The 16,611-nt window shown below is 43.3% G+C and overlaps 1 protein-coding gene across 1 annotated transcript in view; it reads right to left on the bottom strand.

Annotated features, from left to right (window-relative positions):
• The window catches only part of shank2b (SH3 and multiple ankyrin repeat domains 2b), a gene marked incomplete at its 5' end in the record, with an annotated part of 60,439 nt that overhangs the window by 34,657 nt on the left and 9,171 nt on the right, over positions 1–16,611 (bottom strand). Inside the window, 4 exons of the mRNA XM_083667403.1 lie at positions 1,326–1,439; positions 2,232–2,389; positions 7,994–8,324; positions 14,696–14,762. Coding sequence (XP_083523529.1) covers positions 1,326–1,439; positions 2,232–2,389; positions 7,994–8,324; positions 14,696–14,762 — 670 coding nt within the window. The remainder of the gene's footprint in view (positions 1–1,325; positions 1,440–2,231; positions 2,390–7,993; positions 8,325–14,695; positions 14,763–16,611) is intronic.

The raw sequence follows: 16,611 nt of genomic DNA, 5'->3' as shown, positions 1-16,611 counted from the left end.
ATGAAAAACCACTGTGTACTTAATGCAAATGTCTCCACTTTAACTGCAGCACTGCAGCCAGATGATCCCCTTATGCTGTGCTTTCAACTCAGGCGACCTCTCGTACTCGCCCTCTGGCCTAAACTGCATGGAACTCATAACACACAGTTCCACTGCTACTGAACACTGGCTTCGCTGATGTGGAAGGCATTTATTTGGACCAAAAATAACTTTAGACAGAATTTTGCCCCCAGGAGTAAGGCCTGTGTACGAGTGCGGGCAAAGACAGACGCACACACGCACATGTGCACACGCATACACGCACGCACCCACACACGCTAGCATACTAGCACACACATACTGTACTGTACCACACGCACACACACAAAGTAAGCTGTCAACCAGCCAACACATTAAACAGTCTAAATTCCTACTAATGCAGCTGTCAGTCAGGTTTGCGTGCAGCGCAGTCGGTGTGTGTGTGTGTGTGTGTGTGTGTGTGCGTGTGCACGCGTGCGCACTTGTGTGAGTGTGCTCTGTGCGTCCTTGCTGCCGAGTACTAATTGAATTAACAGCCTGCCATGGCCAGAAGGCTCTTCACTGATTCAGCTAGCTATCAGAGCATGAGGGAAGGATCAAACAATATCCAACAAGAATCTGGTGGGTTTCCTTTGATGAAATCACACTGCTTCTCATCTAGATGGGTCAAAAACATCTCTAAATCCACAGGGTTATATTTCAGTAGGTAGACTCAGTGATATATTTTTCGCTCCGGTGTTAGGGTGAAGTGTGTGTGCAGCTCCAGTGTTTCATCTTCACCCAAGCAAGACATTTCACTTGTAACGATTCTGTAGGAGCACGACCACAGCAATGCAACGGGAGAGCTAAGTGATCTCCTGACTACTGTACACCATACAGTATCGCTGAGTCTACCTTTAACTGATTCACTATGGAACAGTAAATATGCAAAAGCAGGGTTCTGGACCTCCAAGGTGATGTGTCTGGCTGTAAGGACCAGGGATGGAATGATACAAAAGGTCAAGGTAAAACCCTGGATGCCATGAAAGTTAATGCTAACAAAATTAGGGTAGTAAATAATACTGTAGGTCGGCACCACTCTTATGGAGGTCAATCAAATGTGAAGGTCAATCAAATGTGATATCATGTTACTACATCCCACAACATCCTTTCCAATGACACAGAGTGAGCAGAGATGTAAAACTACTCCAAGGTGCATTGTCTCATGTCAGATAGTGCGACCGACTCTATCAGCTCTGAGTGTCGCATAGGAATGAGGCCACCTGTCGTGAGACAATGCTCTGTACAGTATGGTTCTCAGCACTTACATGGCCGCTCCTCCTGGGTCTGGTTGGGGATCTCCTCCACACACTCCGCTGGGAACCAGCCCACGTTGCCCCTGGCACTGCCCTCCAAGTACCCTCCTTCCCCTATGGACAGCACTGCAGGGAGAGAAAGAGAGAGAGAGAGAGAGAGAGAGAGTGAGAGAGAGAGAGAGAGAGGGTTGTTATTATCTGGCCATACTGCAGAGGTACAGATTGTCATTATATAAAAATGTGATTTAAACTGCTAAATCAAATTTCAACCCTTCTCATAACATTTCCCCAAATCTTAAGCCTATTCATAACCCTCAATTAAAAGAAATATAGAATTGTGTCCTTTGAAACATGGCCATCTAGTTATTACCAGTAAAAGAACATAGGCACAGTGATTCATGTAATGTCTTTTCTCTGCACAAATCATTAGTCAATAGTAATCAACAACGACCTGAGCTTGACACCAGCTCTGTGCCTGTGGTCTCCTCAATGACACTCAGGCTTACACAACATGGCAGCTTGACAGGTAACTATTATGTAACTACCGCACAAGCACAATTGAATTGTAACACTCAAAGTACAGATAAAATCCACATCAGTAGGCTGAATCTAACCGGCCGGCAGTCCATTCGCTGAGCAATATACTAAAGATAGAAATAACCAAAGTAAATCTAATATGCCCTGGATTACGTGGTTTAAATGTACTGCTTGTGGAGGGAGTTATATTTCATGGACTGTAATATTGCCAGTAAAACTTTCTATGAGCCACTTGTTTATAATGCGTTATGTGTGTACGACCTCCATAGTGCATTATAAGACTAGCTAAACATTGATAACAGCTAACGTCTCCTTCTAACAGTTTTTACAAATGCCTATGTGGCCATCTCTTCCTTGTAGAATACAACAGAGTGGTTTCACCTTTGACCCTGTCGTTCTTATACAGGGTGATCTCTCCCTCGGCCTGTGGCTGGTAGGACCGGACCACCACATGGCACCGGCCTGGCACAGCGCTGTACAGCTTACGCTTCTGGCCTTGGGGGTCCATGCCAGCCAGGGCTTCACGGCCCCTGTGTGGACTGGATGAGGGAGGAGGGGATGGGGAGGAGAGGAGGAGAGGAGAGTAAAGGGAAAGGAATTGAAGGTTAAACTGTGTTCACAAAGACAAAACGATGATTCTCAAACAATATCTGATGTGGTTATTTGGCAAAAAGGACTGTATTCAAAGAGTTAAACTGACAATGATATTGAACTACTGCCAGGGCAATACACCTCAGTGAGAGTAGCTGTACTCAACAGTGTCACTATAGAGTGTGTTATACAGTTCTTTATCGTAGGCTTATAGTGACACCAGTGAGTATTGGCAACAATGGTCGGCACAAATTGAAAGGTTGTACAATGCCTCCCTCTGTTGGTTTGCAGTGGAATCGGTGGCCTACAATATGAGGACACTGTAGAGATGCTACAGGATTTTTGTCGCTCATTCTTTACATCATGTTTTGCTAGTGCTGATAATATGGTCCATGATATAATGTTCAGCGATCTCATTAGATGACACAGTCCTCAGTTTAAGGCCAACAAACCTTTGCAAAATAATTGTTTGCTAAACATATCACAAATCTTGACAATTTGTTGAACCCATTTGTCTTTGTGAGCACTTCTTTTAGTACTAGTCTTTAGAACTAGTGGCTGAAAATATACAAATATCCTTTAAAGTGGATCACTTTAAAGTGAATTATTATCAAAGCCAGTGCTTATCTTCAATGTTTCTCATCAATTCCCAGCTCAATAATAATGAGCAATTGATCCCATCCACAACTGGGACCCTAAGACAAATTAATTTTAACTGACATTTTAACCGATACTGAATAACAATTACAGTATTCCAACCCCCAGGAAGCCAATACAATCTATCAGGTTCTTAGTAAGTCCTCAGACAGTTTAATATGAGTGTTCACGTTTGTTAGTTTACAATCCCTTGAAACAGCTTTATAATGAACCCTGAGTCATGAATATGCCTCTCCTGCTTTTACAATGTTCCCTGAGCTAATTAGAATAACTATCTCTCTCTCTCTCTCTCTTTCTCCCTCTCTCTCTCCTTCCCTCCCTGCCTCCCCCTCCCTCTCTCCCTCCCTCCATTCTATTGTGTGGAGGCATGGTAATGTCTGTGTTCCTCCACAGAGGCTACATTATCAGACCCAGTCCTGCTCTATACAGATCCACTACTAAAGAATGAAGACAGCAGCGAACGCAATCAGAACAATTAACCACACAGCACTTTACTACTGACTGGTGCTGTATATACGGAGAAATCTCACAAAGGAAGTCATAGGTGAAATAATTACAATGGGTCCGCTAAAGGTCTACAGTACCCGTTTTACGATAAGAGGGTCCAAATTAGGAATCATTTGTGACTCAGCCAAGAATTCCTATTTATACTGTACAACATTGCTGATTTAGTCTCACACAGCCTACAAGATGTATTGTTCTGCTGCTCTTTTTTGTAAATTTGTAAATTTGTTATTGCTATTTTGTTAAGATTTTGCTATTTTGTAAATTTATTGTCAATATTTGCTATTTGTTTTTTATGTCCATGCACCAACCTCACCAAATCAATTTCCGGTATGTGCAAATATACTTGGCCAAATAAAATAATTCTGATTCTGATTCTGATTCTGATTCTTTTAGGGTTTTTTTTGTCTGATGAACATCACTCCTTGGAACACAGTGTAATATAACAAGATCTGCAGAAAGAACAAACCACATTTAGTGTGACAGCCTGAGAAACAGCAACAGCATGTGACCTCTGGAGTGGCCTTTCTGTGCCGAGGGTGTGAGCACTTCTGCTATCACTCCAGTAGATCTGACTGGATTTAATAGGTGTAAGAAATGTGGTGAAAAGTCCATCTAGCCAAGTGGAAAGATGAAGGCATTACCATATTGCTTGTATCTGCAGTAATCCTCTCAGGTGTCAATTTAGAATTCAGCATTAGAAGTAGAAGCTCCACTTTTCTACAGATTACCCTACTCCCTATCCTATAAACACCTGAACCTGGGCGATAGGTAGCATGGAGGATAAAGAGATGGACTAGTGTGTTTGTGTGTTGAGAGCAGAGCAGAAGACACATTTCTATTGTAACAATTTGACAAATTAAGTATTATTCTATTCAGTCAGGCAGGCAGATACAAATCATTGTAAAATATTCCATGTTGTACCACATACAGTAAAGTAGTCATCCGGTACTTACTGAGCCTCACACTGCCAGTGTGACTGAGCCCCCTTCCACAGCCCAGGTACACAGTGTCTCACACACACACACACACACACACACACACACGCACACACGCACACACGCACACACGCACACACGCACGCACACAAAAAAGTGGGCCAGAACAGAACAGAAACCTCTCCTCCTGGTGCCCTCTGTGGCTGCTGCTGCCTTATTAAGCCTCTATAGAGACTCTGTCAAAGTCATAGCCAAAGGCAGCGCCTCATGCTACGGTAACTAGCTAGCTAGCACACTCTGTGTCAGGTACTGGGAGATAGGCCTATAATAGGGTTTCTTCCTACAATAACATGACATTTGAGTCAGCTAAACAATGCTGTTTGTTTAATAAAGCTGTCATAACATTATGAAGCTGCTTAATAAAGGAAAAAGGCACAAGAGGCCCCTTAACTGTGATATATTATCTATTATTATACAATATATCTTATTGCCTAATTCTATGACTGACTGCTTCTCAAAAGGCTATATGAATATTCAATATTACATATTCATAAAATATTACTTAGAGTAAAGTTTTACCAAATATTGAAATAGATCCAATTATGCCCAATTTAAATGCTATAGCCAACCCCACATATAAAATGCATGAAATCCCCTCCGAAGCAAAGTTGCACTGTAAAAAATCATGACCTTTCTAAATGGCAGCAGTCAAACTAATCATTGACCTTTTAGTGGTGATGACTTTACGGTCTAATAGCCGTGCCTCTGGGTGGCTGGGTGAGGAGCACTGGGTGGCGTGACTGACAGACACTTCCTGACTGGTTAACAACCAAGCTGTCCACTGTCACACTGACTGTTATATGTACCAGCTCCATGGTAGGGGTCTGCTAGAGGATGAGGATGAGGATGAGGATGATGAAGATGAGGAGGAGAAGGAGGAGAATGATGATGAAGATGAGGATGAAGAGAATGGTAATAAGGATGGGAATGAGGATAGTGATGATGCTAATGATGATGATGATGATGATGATGATGATGGTTCTGTGGGGCACAACATTGTGGAATGTTCAGAAAGAAATAGATTGTGTAGAACAGAGACATGTGCCGCTCTGGCATCTAAGGAATCAAAGTAAAATCAATCAAATCATATCAGCTCTATTCATGGCATTTCTATCTGCAATGTTCAGTAAGTTGCAACCGGTAGTGTTTGTGTCGTGCTAGAGTGACTCAAACACTGCCGGTGACGGGGCTATGTGTTAGTAGGGTCTAAATGGCTGCAACACGAGTGTATTGAGCTCAATGCTTGTGCTATGGAAGGTATGACACATATGAGATGCTTATGTACGAGATGAATTATAGATAACAACATAACAACATAAATAATCTAGTGAACAGTTTATGGGACAAAACCTACTAGCTACCAACCCCCCTAATGCAAAAAACATCCGTGTTTACCCCAAACCCTGGTTAACACACACACACGCACACGCACATGCACATACACACGCACACGCACACACACACGCACACACACACCAAAAAAAACAAAAAACTACCAACCAAAGACATTTGAATTACATAAGGATTTTAAATTTGGAAAAAGGCAGACGTGGGTGGAGGTATTTATGCAAACAGGGACACGGAAATATAGGTCCTCTACATATGTAGGTTGGGTAAGAGTATTGTCATCACATGTCTATTTTTGATCTGCTGCTGCTGAGGCATCCTGTTCATCATCATCACTGTAATGAACAATAGGAGTTATTTTGGGATATTTTTTTAGATATTTCAAAGAAACAAGCTAATACCAGTAGAACAATCTATATTAGGCTTTGAGAACTGTGCTTGATAGCTCTACTGTACTGTGTGTAAACCTTGAAAAGGGGCCATCATCAAGACATATTGTATCTGGTGCATCAAGAACAATATTGACTGAAGTTGTAAGACCAAGTGCTTTTGTTTTGAACAACATAAATATGAGTGTTTATCATCTATTGCCCTTTTAAAGAGGCTGAATCGACTGAGTCCACACAGATCACAGTAATAATAGCAACGATCAATTACTGGATCACATCCACTTTGTACACTACAGCTGTAAGTGCTTATCTCCCCTGTCTGCAGGATATTATCTAATACACTATGGACCAGCTAGCTGCTGAAACACATATGCACCATACGGCAATGGCCATAGCAACCACTCGTGTAACTAGGGACGATGTCCCATTTTAATAGCTCACTCCAGTAACACTGCCAATAATATATTCAGCACTAAGCTAAGCTAGCTAGCTAGCGAGCTCACCTGGTAGAGTGAGAAGGCAAACACACATAACAAGCTAGACGGAAGGAAGGAGCGGGGATCAGTGTAGGGTAGAGAAAGGTCAAACTCCATATCATCAGTCATGTGATTCTGTCATTTTTAGATTCAATTTCGTTTAATTTCCTTCCATCTTTTTTGCTTTACCAGTGAGTAATTGGCATGGCCCACTTACTGAGCCTGCTCTCTCTCCCTGGACCCCCCTGCTAGGTGAAGAGACGCATACAATGTGTGAACACACACACACACACGCACGCACGCACGCACGCACGCACGCACACACACACACACACACACACACACACACACACACACACACACACACACACACACACACACACACACACACACGCACGCACACACAATTATTAAAAATATCTCAGCTGTGGTGTGGTGTGGTGGTATGGCGACAATAACAGATGTGCTGTAATTCTTAGAACAAATTAACACACACAACACAGTTTGCTGCAATAGGACTGGGGTAGCTAATGTTCAAAGAGTAATTGCTGTGAGCATTGGCTTTGAGACTCCACACAAAAACAAGGGGCAGTGGGACAACTGCATCGCTGCCAGACTTATCTTCTGTCTGTAATTACACTAGAGCCTTGCTCATCCCAACACAACAAACCCTTCCTCTGTTCCTCACTCTAGATAACTGACTAGAATTGAATTGATGTTCATTGCCTTACAAGACAGAGAGAGAGAGAGAGAGAGAGAGAGAGAGAGAGAGAGAGAGAGAGAGAGAGAGAGAGAGAGAAAGAGAGAGAAACCAGACCAATGATGGAGCATTATAGTGTCTCTGCTCCCCAAGCTGCCATGAACATCTGGGACCTTTCTGGGCCAAAACCAGGATTTGTGAGGACACCTTACAGTACTGAGGGCATAAGGAAGTGAAATCCTAAACAGTAGCCTACCTGTGTGTGCTCCAACTTAATTCTGACGACTGTACATGACATACTCATACACATATACAGATCTTGGACCAGGCAACATTACATATTCCACCATTCCATACAGTATGACTTAATATGACAAAGTCATAGCAGCTGGCTTCAGCACATTTAGATCTGGAACCAGGCTACTAAACCAGACTACTAAACCAGTCCATGGTACAGTACACTCCAGTACGGTAAACGAACCTGCTCTGGCGCTGGGGGGTCTGTCTCCGTGTCTCCTCCCCCAGTCGCCCCAAGGAGGGGGATCTGCTACGAGGGGGCGGTCGGCCCCCCCGGACCCCGCCCACAGTCTTGACCGTCCCATTGGGGCTGTTCTGCATCTGCTGGGGGTGGCGGGGGGAGAGGCTACGCAGGGGGGAGGAGGTGGGGGAGGGCAGGGGAGAGCGGTCAGGCTTGTTCACGTTCAGGTTGTTGTCGCTGTTGGAGCGCAGGAGGACTCGCGGGGCGGCGAGGGTGCTGCGTGGGGCCTGCTGCTGGCGACGGGTAGGCTGCACCGACGCCTCCCGGAAAGGCACTGGAGGAAGAGAGAAAAATAGAATCAGATCAAGTGTACTGTAACCTCAAATCTTACAATAACCAGGTTAGTTAACGGAATATGCGGTTATTTCTTAAGGTCAAGGACTCACTCGCACGCACGAACGCACGCACGAACGCACACATGCACGCAACAAACACACACACAAATACAAACACACACACACACACACACTTCTTTGGATTCAAAAGAGAACCACAGGCATTAAGCCTCATTCAACAGTATGTAAGAAGCTCATTGCTCTGAGGCTAAAGCTTGCAGCCTAGCTGAGGTGCTGTATTCAATTACCCCAGTTGGAATCCCCCTGCGAGTGATGTGCACAGCTGAAGCATGATTAATGATTATGTTTATGTCCCTGCTGCCACTAAATGCCAGGGAGGAAGAGGAGGCTCATCTGCAACATCAGTAGACGCTGAATTCCAAATCAACCCATTGAACCCTATCTCCTAGAATCCTACCCTCTATGCACCTCCTAGGTAACCCCTACAACCCTACCTCCTACTCCTGCAGATCTGGGAGGATTGGATCAATCAATCATTCAATCAATCAATCACATTTATCTGCAGTAGATAACCAATATGGTAATATTAACCTTGCACGCTTGATTGGCTGTGTGGAAATGTTGCCTTGTTGCTTTTATTTATCCCATCCTCTCAGATCTGCAGGAGTGGGTAGGGTTCATTTGAATTCAGCCCAAGTTTGACCCCACAGAGTTAGGCCACTCTGAGAGAGTGAGAACAAGCCTCTGCTTACGAACACAGATGAAGCCACTGACAAGAGCTGATTTATTTATGATCATCTCTACAAGAGACCTCTACACTAACAAGATTATTCTCTGTATCTGAATATAAAATAGAAATTCCAAGTTGCACAAAGCCCTCTCCCTACCTCCCTCACCCCCACCACCAGGACACGTAGCAAATGTAACTAAAGTTATCATCGCACAGTGATGTAACCTTCCTGAGACCTGAATTAGTGTCAAGCTCACCCAACCAGTGCCATAGTTTTGGAAGGGTAATGGTTAGCACGTTAGTTTCAAGAGTAGGTTGTGTAACATGGGTTCAAATACATGCTCTGGCAGACACCCTGTTACATAGAGAAAGCCTCAGATGGCAGTGTTTAGTGAGCCATGCAACAATAATGTAGGTCCACAAGGCATAGAGATGAAAGGTAAAGGAGAGGGAGAGGGAGAGGGGGAGGGGGGTACACAACCCCCACTGCCTCACAGTGCTAGATCTCAGCCTCCCTCCCCCTCCCCCTCCCCTGCCTCCCTCCCCCTCCCCTGCTTCTCTCACTAGTAGTGGTCTCAGGATGGCCTATCACCAACGTGGGAGGCAGAACCTCAGGAAGGTGGATATGCATGAAGGGGAGGAATCATAACAAACCCTTTATCTCTGTGTTTTCATGCTGTTGTTTCATCAAACAGTTTTATATGACTCAATCTCTTCAGCTATAACTGTCACAGACTCAATTCTAAATTCACTTGCAGCAAAGAGGCGATGGATTCAAGTTGGATTTTGTAAGGTGACATTGGCAATTATTAAACAAATCAAACTAACTGACAATCGTCTGCACAGAGATTACTTTTCAAGTATGTTTTCCTTGAAAACTGTGGGGCACAAGTCTCCCCAGATTCTTTGCGGCTAACTATGAAAAGCATGAACATCTTTGCGAGCTAAAAGAGTTATATAATATAATAGGAAGTAATACTGATTTAACAATTTACTTTTCCAATGTATACATTTAACCCTTATCTTACCTGGTAAGTTGACTGAGAACATACTGTATTCTCTTTTCCAGCAACGGCCTGGGAAAGCTGATTTACATTCACTTTTAACCATGACATTATATGCGATTCAGAACGTGAGCAAATCTCTCAGGCATTAAACATGCATTACATCACGATCAAATGTTTGTTCAAGAGTAAACACACAATTTTTGTGACTACATGACAGACATAATACAAAGTACAAAACCCATTCTCTCTGTTCTCTTTATGTGTGCCACACAAAGTTCTAGTAGTTAGTTCTAGTTGTCATAAAAACCATGAAAGCATAAAAACAAACCTTCAGAAACAAATTCCAGGCTCAACAGTACAGTACAGTATCATCTCTTACCTTCTTTCTTCAAGGCATTCAGAAAAGACTTCATGTTTCCCCACTTAGTTTTTCCTTATTGCTTAATTGTTCATTTTAATGCAGAGATGATGAAATAAAAAAAGATGTATATGTGAAACGTATATCCAAGTATTTGTGGAGTGAAAAAGCAACGAGTTCCAGTAGAAGCCTGTGACAATGAAGAGGCTGGGTAGGCACACGGGTGACAGAGCCCACCCCACATGATTCTGCCTGTCACTGGGAGAGGAGGAGAGGAGCCACAACACACCCGCTCCACACTCTCTCTCTCTCTCTCTCTCTCTCACACACTCTCTCTCTCTCTCTCACACACACACACACACACACACACACACACACACACACACACACACACACACACACACTCTCTGTCTCTCTCTCTCTCTCTCTCATACACACTCTCTCTCACACACACACTCTCTCTCTCTCTCTCTTCCACACTCTCTTTCTCTCGCTCGCATACACAATCTCACTCCTTCTCCTCAACTCTTGCTCACACACACTCTCTCTTGCACACTCTCATGCGTACACAATCTCTCCCTCTCTCTCTCTCTTTCCCCATTTATTTTTTCTCTCTCTCTCCAACACACACTGTAGAGCTCGAAGCACTTTCTTGCTTTCACTTAGGCTCACATTAAAAAGAGAAACAACAAGGTATCAAGCTGGAGTGGGGGCAAGAATGTGTCAATTATGATAATAAACGACTAATGCAACTGCAAGCCTTATGATTAACATCATTACTGCTAGTTATTCTGATGGCAATTTAAACTAGACGGCTAAAAACTCATCTTCAAACGCTTATAATAACCCAAGTTAATGGAATTGCTATGGGTGAGAGCCCACATCCACGATATGAGGCTGTCAAACATATGCGGAGAGAGGAGTTTCAGTCACATACAGTACGTACACCACAATTAACCATGCATAAATCCATTTTCAGTGGGAGCTTTAAGAAATAGGATTTTAACCCTTAGCTTTCACGAGAACAGCTGTATCGGAAACAAACCCTTTGTGTTGCTAGGCAACCTTAGCGAGGAAGTCTAAATTCGTCACTGCAAGTTGCTTTTGGTTGTGAATTATCTGACTCTCTATGTACTGTAGCTATGTGCTGTGCTGTGTGCCTGATTGTTTGATAGACAATTTTCGAATCATGGGGGATTAGGGAAAAGAAAAGGCATCCCTGGAAAACTGTGTTGGGTTACATGATGATGTCAGCAGCTCTAAGGGAATTAATTTAATTGCCTAACGCTTCCATCAACATTCCCTCACACTAAAAAAAATACTGTACTTGTAATTTAGCAACACGTTTCTAGACCTTTCCACATCATTCCAATTGAAAACATGTTCATCTTCTATAGGCTCTGTTTGGTAAAACTGTATAGTAAATGCTTGTAAAATGTGCAGTCTAGGACAAATTCCAACAACAACCACCACTCTCACATCCAGCGTTCATGTCCTCATTAACACATCAACATCAACACCCCATCAATCAAGAACAGAAAGGGGCTTGTGCAAGAAACATCATCTGCAAACATTGCAATTGTTGTTTAAGCTCTCCAACCACTGAGTGAAGCACAAGAAAGCTTGCTCAAGAAACACCTCCAGAACACCTCCAGAGCCAGACAGATCAGCTTCTTCGACACCTGCAAGAGTCTATATATAAACACTGGGCACCTCTCACATGGATGACCCAAGTGTCTACCAGTAAACCAAGAGCGCATTCTCAAATTTTGAGGCCGACAGTTGGGCTTACAAGTCTCAGACAGGGCTGCTCATCATGACAGCGTTTTTCCAAATCACCTCTGCAACATACTATATATGACTCTGAATGCCTCAACGTATCACACAATAAGACCAACAGGGATAATTGTACCCAGGACAATACAGTAGACATGTAGACATGTATAACACTCATGAGTTACCGAACCGACCATGAGGCTGTAGACTATACCACCCATCCCTACTCTTGGAATCCCTACTGAGCATCGACCAGATCGCAGATCCCCCTAACCCAATTATCACATGTATCTGGGAACCATGGCAACCACAGGGGTGCCATTCATATTTACGGTTCCATTAATATGCTGTATAGGGGAGGAGGATTTACATACTCGACTGTTGAACAAGGCGGTTACATACAGTACATACATGCTATGGGCTTGCGGCCGTTGCTAATGAAGTCATGCAGGTGTTATAGCTATGCATTTGATCTATTCAGTCCATGTAGCCTACTGTTAACCTGCAAACGTCAGATGACCTTTCTCTTTGACTCTCAGGCGAGATAGAGGATATTCTGCCTTACTGTAAAATAACCCTGCCGCTCTGGGGTGTACTGTGTACTGTATAGCAAATGTGTGTGTTCGTGTCTATTTGAAGGACAGAGATGTTCTGACACTTATAATAAGATTGCTGGCATTAGCATTATGTTTACTGACTGTGTGCCAGAAGTTCAGAGCTGGCCTGAGGAGAGGAAAGACATGACTGAAGCAAGAACGATGACAGAGAGATTTTAATTCCCAGCAGTTTTTTTATTATAGATGTAGCTAGCCTTTGTCCCTGTTCTTTACAGCCTATCACCTTGTTATTATTAACCTTTGTCATACTTTGATCAAGTTTATTACACTAGTCTCATGTAGCCATACCTCCAAATCACGTTGTTCTCATGCCTCCTTTGGAGGTGTGGAGAATTTAAGATTAGCCGATTTGGCTTGGATTGAACTGGATGGAGCGATGTGCTCGTAATTTCATTGGATGTAACATTCCAAGAACCCTCCCGCCACTTGCCCGTGGAATGTTTGCTTGGTGTCCATGCATCGTCTTTTCCAGCCGGGTAGGACTATATTTGCATAGAGTTATTGCCTATGCTAGCTTGCAACATTGAAGAAAACGGAAGAAAACCTGAAGGAAAATCAGGTTTTTTCAGAGCACTGCTCAAGCAAGATATTTTAGTGGTTTGACGTGTCACAAGGCGTCACTCATTTCAAATGGGTTTCCACCCCTTTGTAGCTACTTTCTGCAAAGGATTTCCCCAGGGTTTCCAAAACTAGGAAAGCCTGGTCTCAACAAGGTTAATTGGACAGTGTAGAGCGACAGGAAAGTAGGGAGAAGAGGATGTGTCACCAGGTCATGGGTCGGATACGAACACAGGTGTGAGCTCTGTAGAAAGCAGCACTAGACCACCCCCAGGCCACAATCCCTTTAGGGCCTACAATTTCTCTATATAACAGTCTGAATGTTTTCTTGGCACACTTTGGGCCCATTAATACCAATCAATCATCGCTTGAATGCCACAGCCTATTTGAGTATTGTTGCTGACCATGTGCATCCCTTCATGGCCACAATTTACCCATCATCTAATGGTTACTTCCAGCATGATAATGCACCATGTCACAAAGCAAAAGTCATCTCAAACTGGTTTCATGAATATGACAATGAGTTCAGTGTTCTTCAGTGGCCTTCCCAGTCACCGGATCTGAATCCAATAGAACACCTTTGGGATGTAGTAGAACGAAAGACTCACAGCTTGAAAGTGCACCTGAAAAATCTGCAGAAATTGTGTGATCATCATGTCATCATGGACCAGAATCTCAAAGGAATGTTTCCAACATCTTGTGGAATCAATGCCACGAAGAATTGAGGCTGTTTTGACAGCAGTATTAGTGTTAGTATAGTGTTCCTAATAAAGTGTTCGATGAGTGTATATACAGCATACACTTAGAAAAGTAAGTGAGTGCATGTGTGTGTACTGTATGTGCATACGCGCACACATACAGTATGTGTGTGTGTGTGTGTGTGTGTGTGTGTTTCCATCTCAGTCCCTTTCTACTACACTAGTAAGTAGGTCAGTTCCACTGAGTGCTGCTTCTAAGTGTGGAACCAGATGAGGGTTCATAGCTGAAGACTGCAGAACAAACACAGAGCACGTGTATCAGCCAGGAAACAGGAAGTTTACACACACAGAGTGGCTTCTGGCTAGCTACTATTACATTCAATACAATACACCTGCTAAAAACCCATTAGAAACCCTAGTGAAGTGGATCCAAAACCCTAGTGCTATTACAAGGTTGTCCAGAGAAATTGTCCAAACAATGAACAGTCAAGTTGATTGTTAGACAAACACACACACACACACACACACACACACACACACACACACACACACACACACACACACACACACAAACACACACAGACAGGTTCAGTTTGATAACTTACCAATATCAGTCTCTTTATGGTTCTTGATGTATTCCGCCAGTTCAAAGTTCCCCGCAATAATGGCCACCTAGAAAAGAAAAATAGCTTTGTGATAAGACATTATTATAGGGTCATTTTCACCCAAAAAACGTTTTGCTTTGATGAAAAAAAGAGCCAGGAATTTAACAAACATCCTGTCAATCCATACAGACTGCATTCCAAATCTAAGACCATGTACAGTAAGGAAAACCATAAAATATTTCCGCAATTATATGAGCAACATTACACCTTATTTTCAAATTACTGTTGTGAAACACAACATGAATGCATCCTAATGTACTAAGAATAACCCAATGCATAGGGAGCCCAGAGCTTGTACATGGTGGGTGGTAAAGGACAACAGTAGGAGAACACTGTGTGAGTCAACCACAGCCAGCCAGACCTGATAAAGCCACCTCTGGCCACTCTTATACAACAACCAGGTCACTGGAGTAGGAGATATACCAAGGCAGGTAGCTTCAATATACACACTGGGGATCATCATCGAATCAGAAGATCTAATCAAAAAAATCTAAATGAACTCCCACCACCCACCACCCCGCAGTCTGAAATGTGGGCAGATATGAGAAAACAATTTCCTTAATGAGCCCCCTCTGGCATAAATGAAAAGTTCCCCAAAATATTCATTAGTTTGCAGTTCCATAACTGAAATGGATGCAGAGCAATAATTGCAGCTGCAGTGCAGTAATGCTGTTAATAATACTGTAATGGCAATTGCTGTTATAATACTGCAGCAATAGCTACTATATAGTGCAATGCTGCTAGCCTTGTCCCAGATCTGTACATGCTTTAGCCAAATCCACTGTATGGCATGGCAATGATAGTCATATTAGGGGCTGGACCTATTAGTCCAAGTCCATACAGATCTTGGACCAGGTTACAGTGCTGCTGTGCAAGCATGCTAGAAGATGGTTGTGATTCCTCAGCTGGTTTAGTAACACTCTTAGCCATTGCACAGTATTTCAATAATGTACACAGAGTGTGCTTGAATGGTGATGGTGGATGGTTCTATGATAAACCACCAGGAGGGGCCCTGTGGGGTTGACAACAACAACACGTGACATGACACTCCAAGCATGTGTGAGTGTGACTCGCATCTCTCCCAGAAACCAGCTATTAATATGATACCCATCTTGTCCTTCTGCTACAGTATAACTATGACATCCTATCTTAATTGTCCTTGTATGATGTCTGACCATCTCCAGTTCACCACAGAAAGAGTCTGCTAAAAAGATGATGCAAAATGTGAAAAAAGTGAAGGAGTCTGAATACTTTCCCAAGGGACTGTATCTACTCCTGCACAGTTAATTATGCAGAAACATTCTGCTATCAAAGAGATACCCCTCTCATCCATCCATCTTGTCCTCGTAGGAGGCTTAACCTTGTCCTGCCCAGCTCACCCCACATCTCTTTGCTGCCTGTCTACCTGGTCACAGACCATATGGAGGAGAAACAATGATTAGAGGATGAGGAACGTACAGCTTCTGTAGGACGTAATTTTCAGATGAAAACTAGGTCATGACAGAGAGAGAGAGAGAGAGAGAGAGAGAGGGATGCACGATAGTGCTCCAGTTGAACGGGAGCTTTAAATGCAACACAGCCAGGGCAGAAAGATGCCTGTCATGCCTGCCAAACTGGGCAGACTTAATAAGCATTTGATTGGGGAGGGGAGTGGGGGGTTGGGAAATGGGTTATGGACCTCTTCAATGAGCTGTAATTAAGGACTCATTGAGGCAGGAAACATCATTTTAGAAGTAGGGGATGAATAATAGAGGAAATGAGAGGATGCATCAGTGCATAGCGGAAACGTACATTACATAAACATCCCTCCTACATGGAAAACTGTCGGCTAGTGGGACCAGACCAAAGCAGAGGAG

Source organism: Argentina silus, assembly GCF_951799395.1.
Source record: "Argentina silus genome assembly, chromosome: 3".
Taxonomy (NCBI): domain Eukaryota; kingdom Metazoa; phylum Chordata; class Actinopteri; order Argentiniformes; family Argentinidae; genus Argentina; species Argentina silus.
Note: the sequence above shows the minus strand (reverse complement) of the source record. Positions and strands in the feature narration are given on the sequence as shown.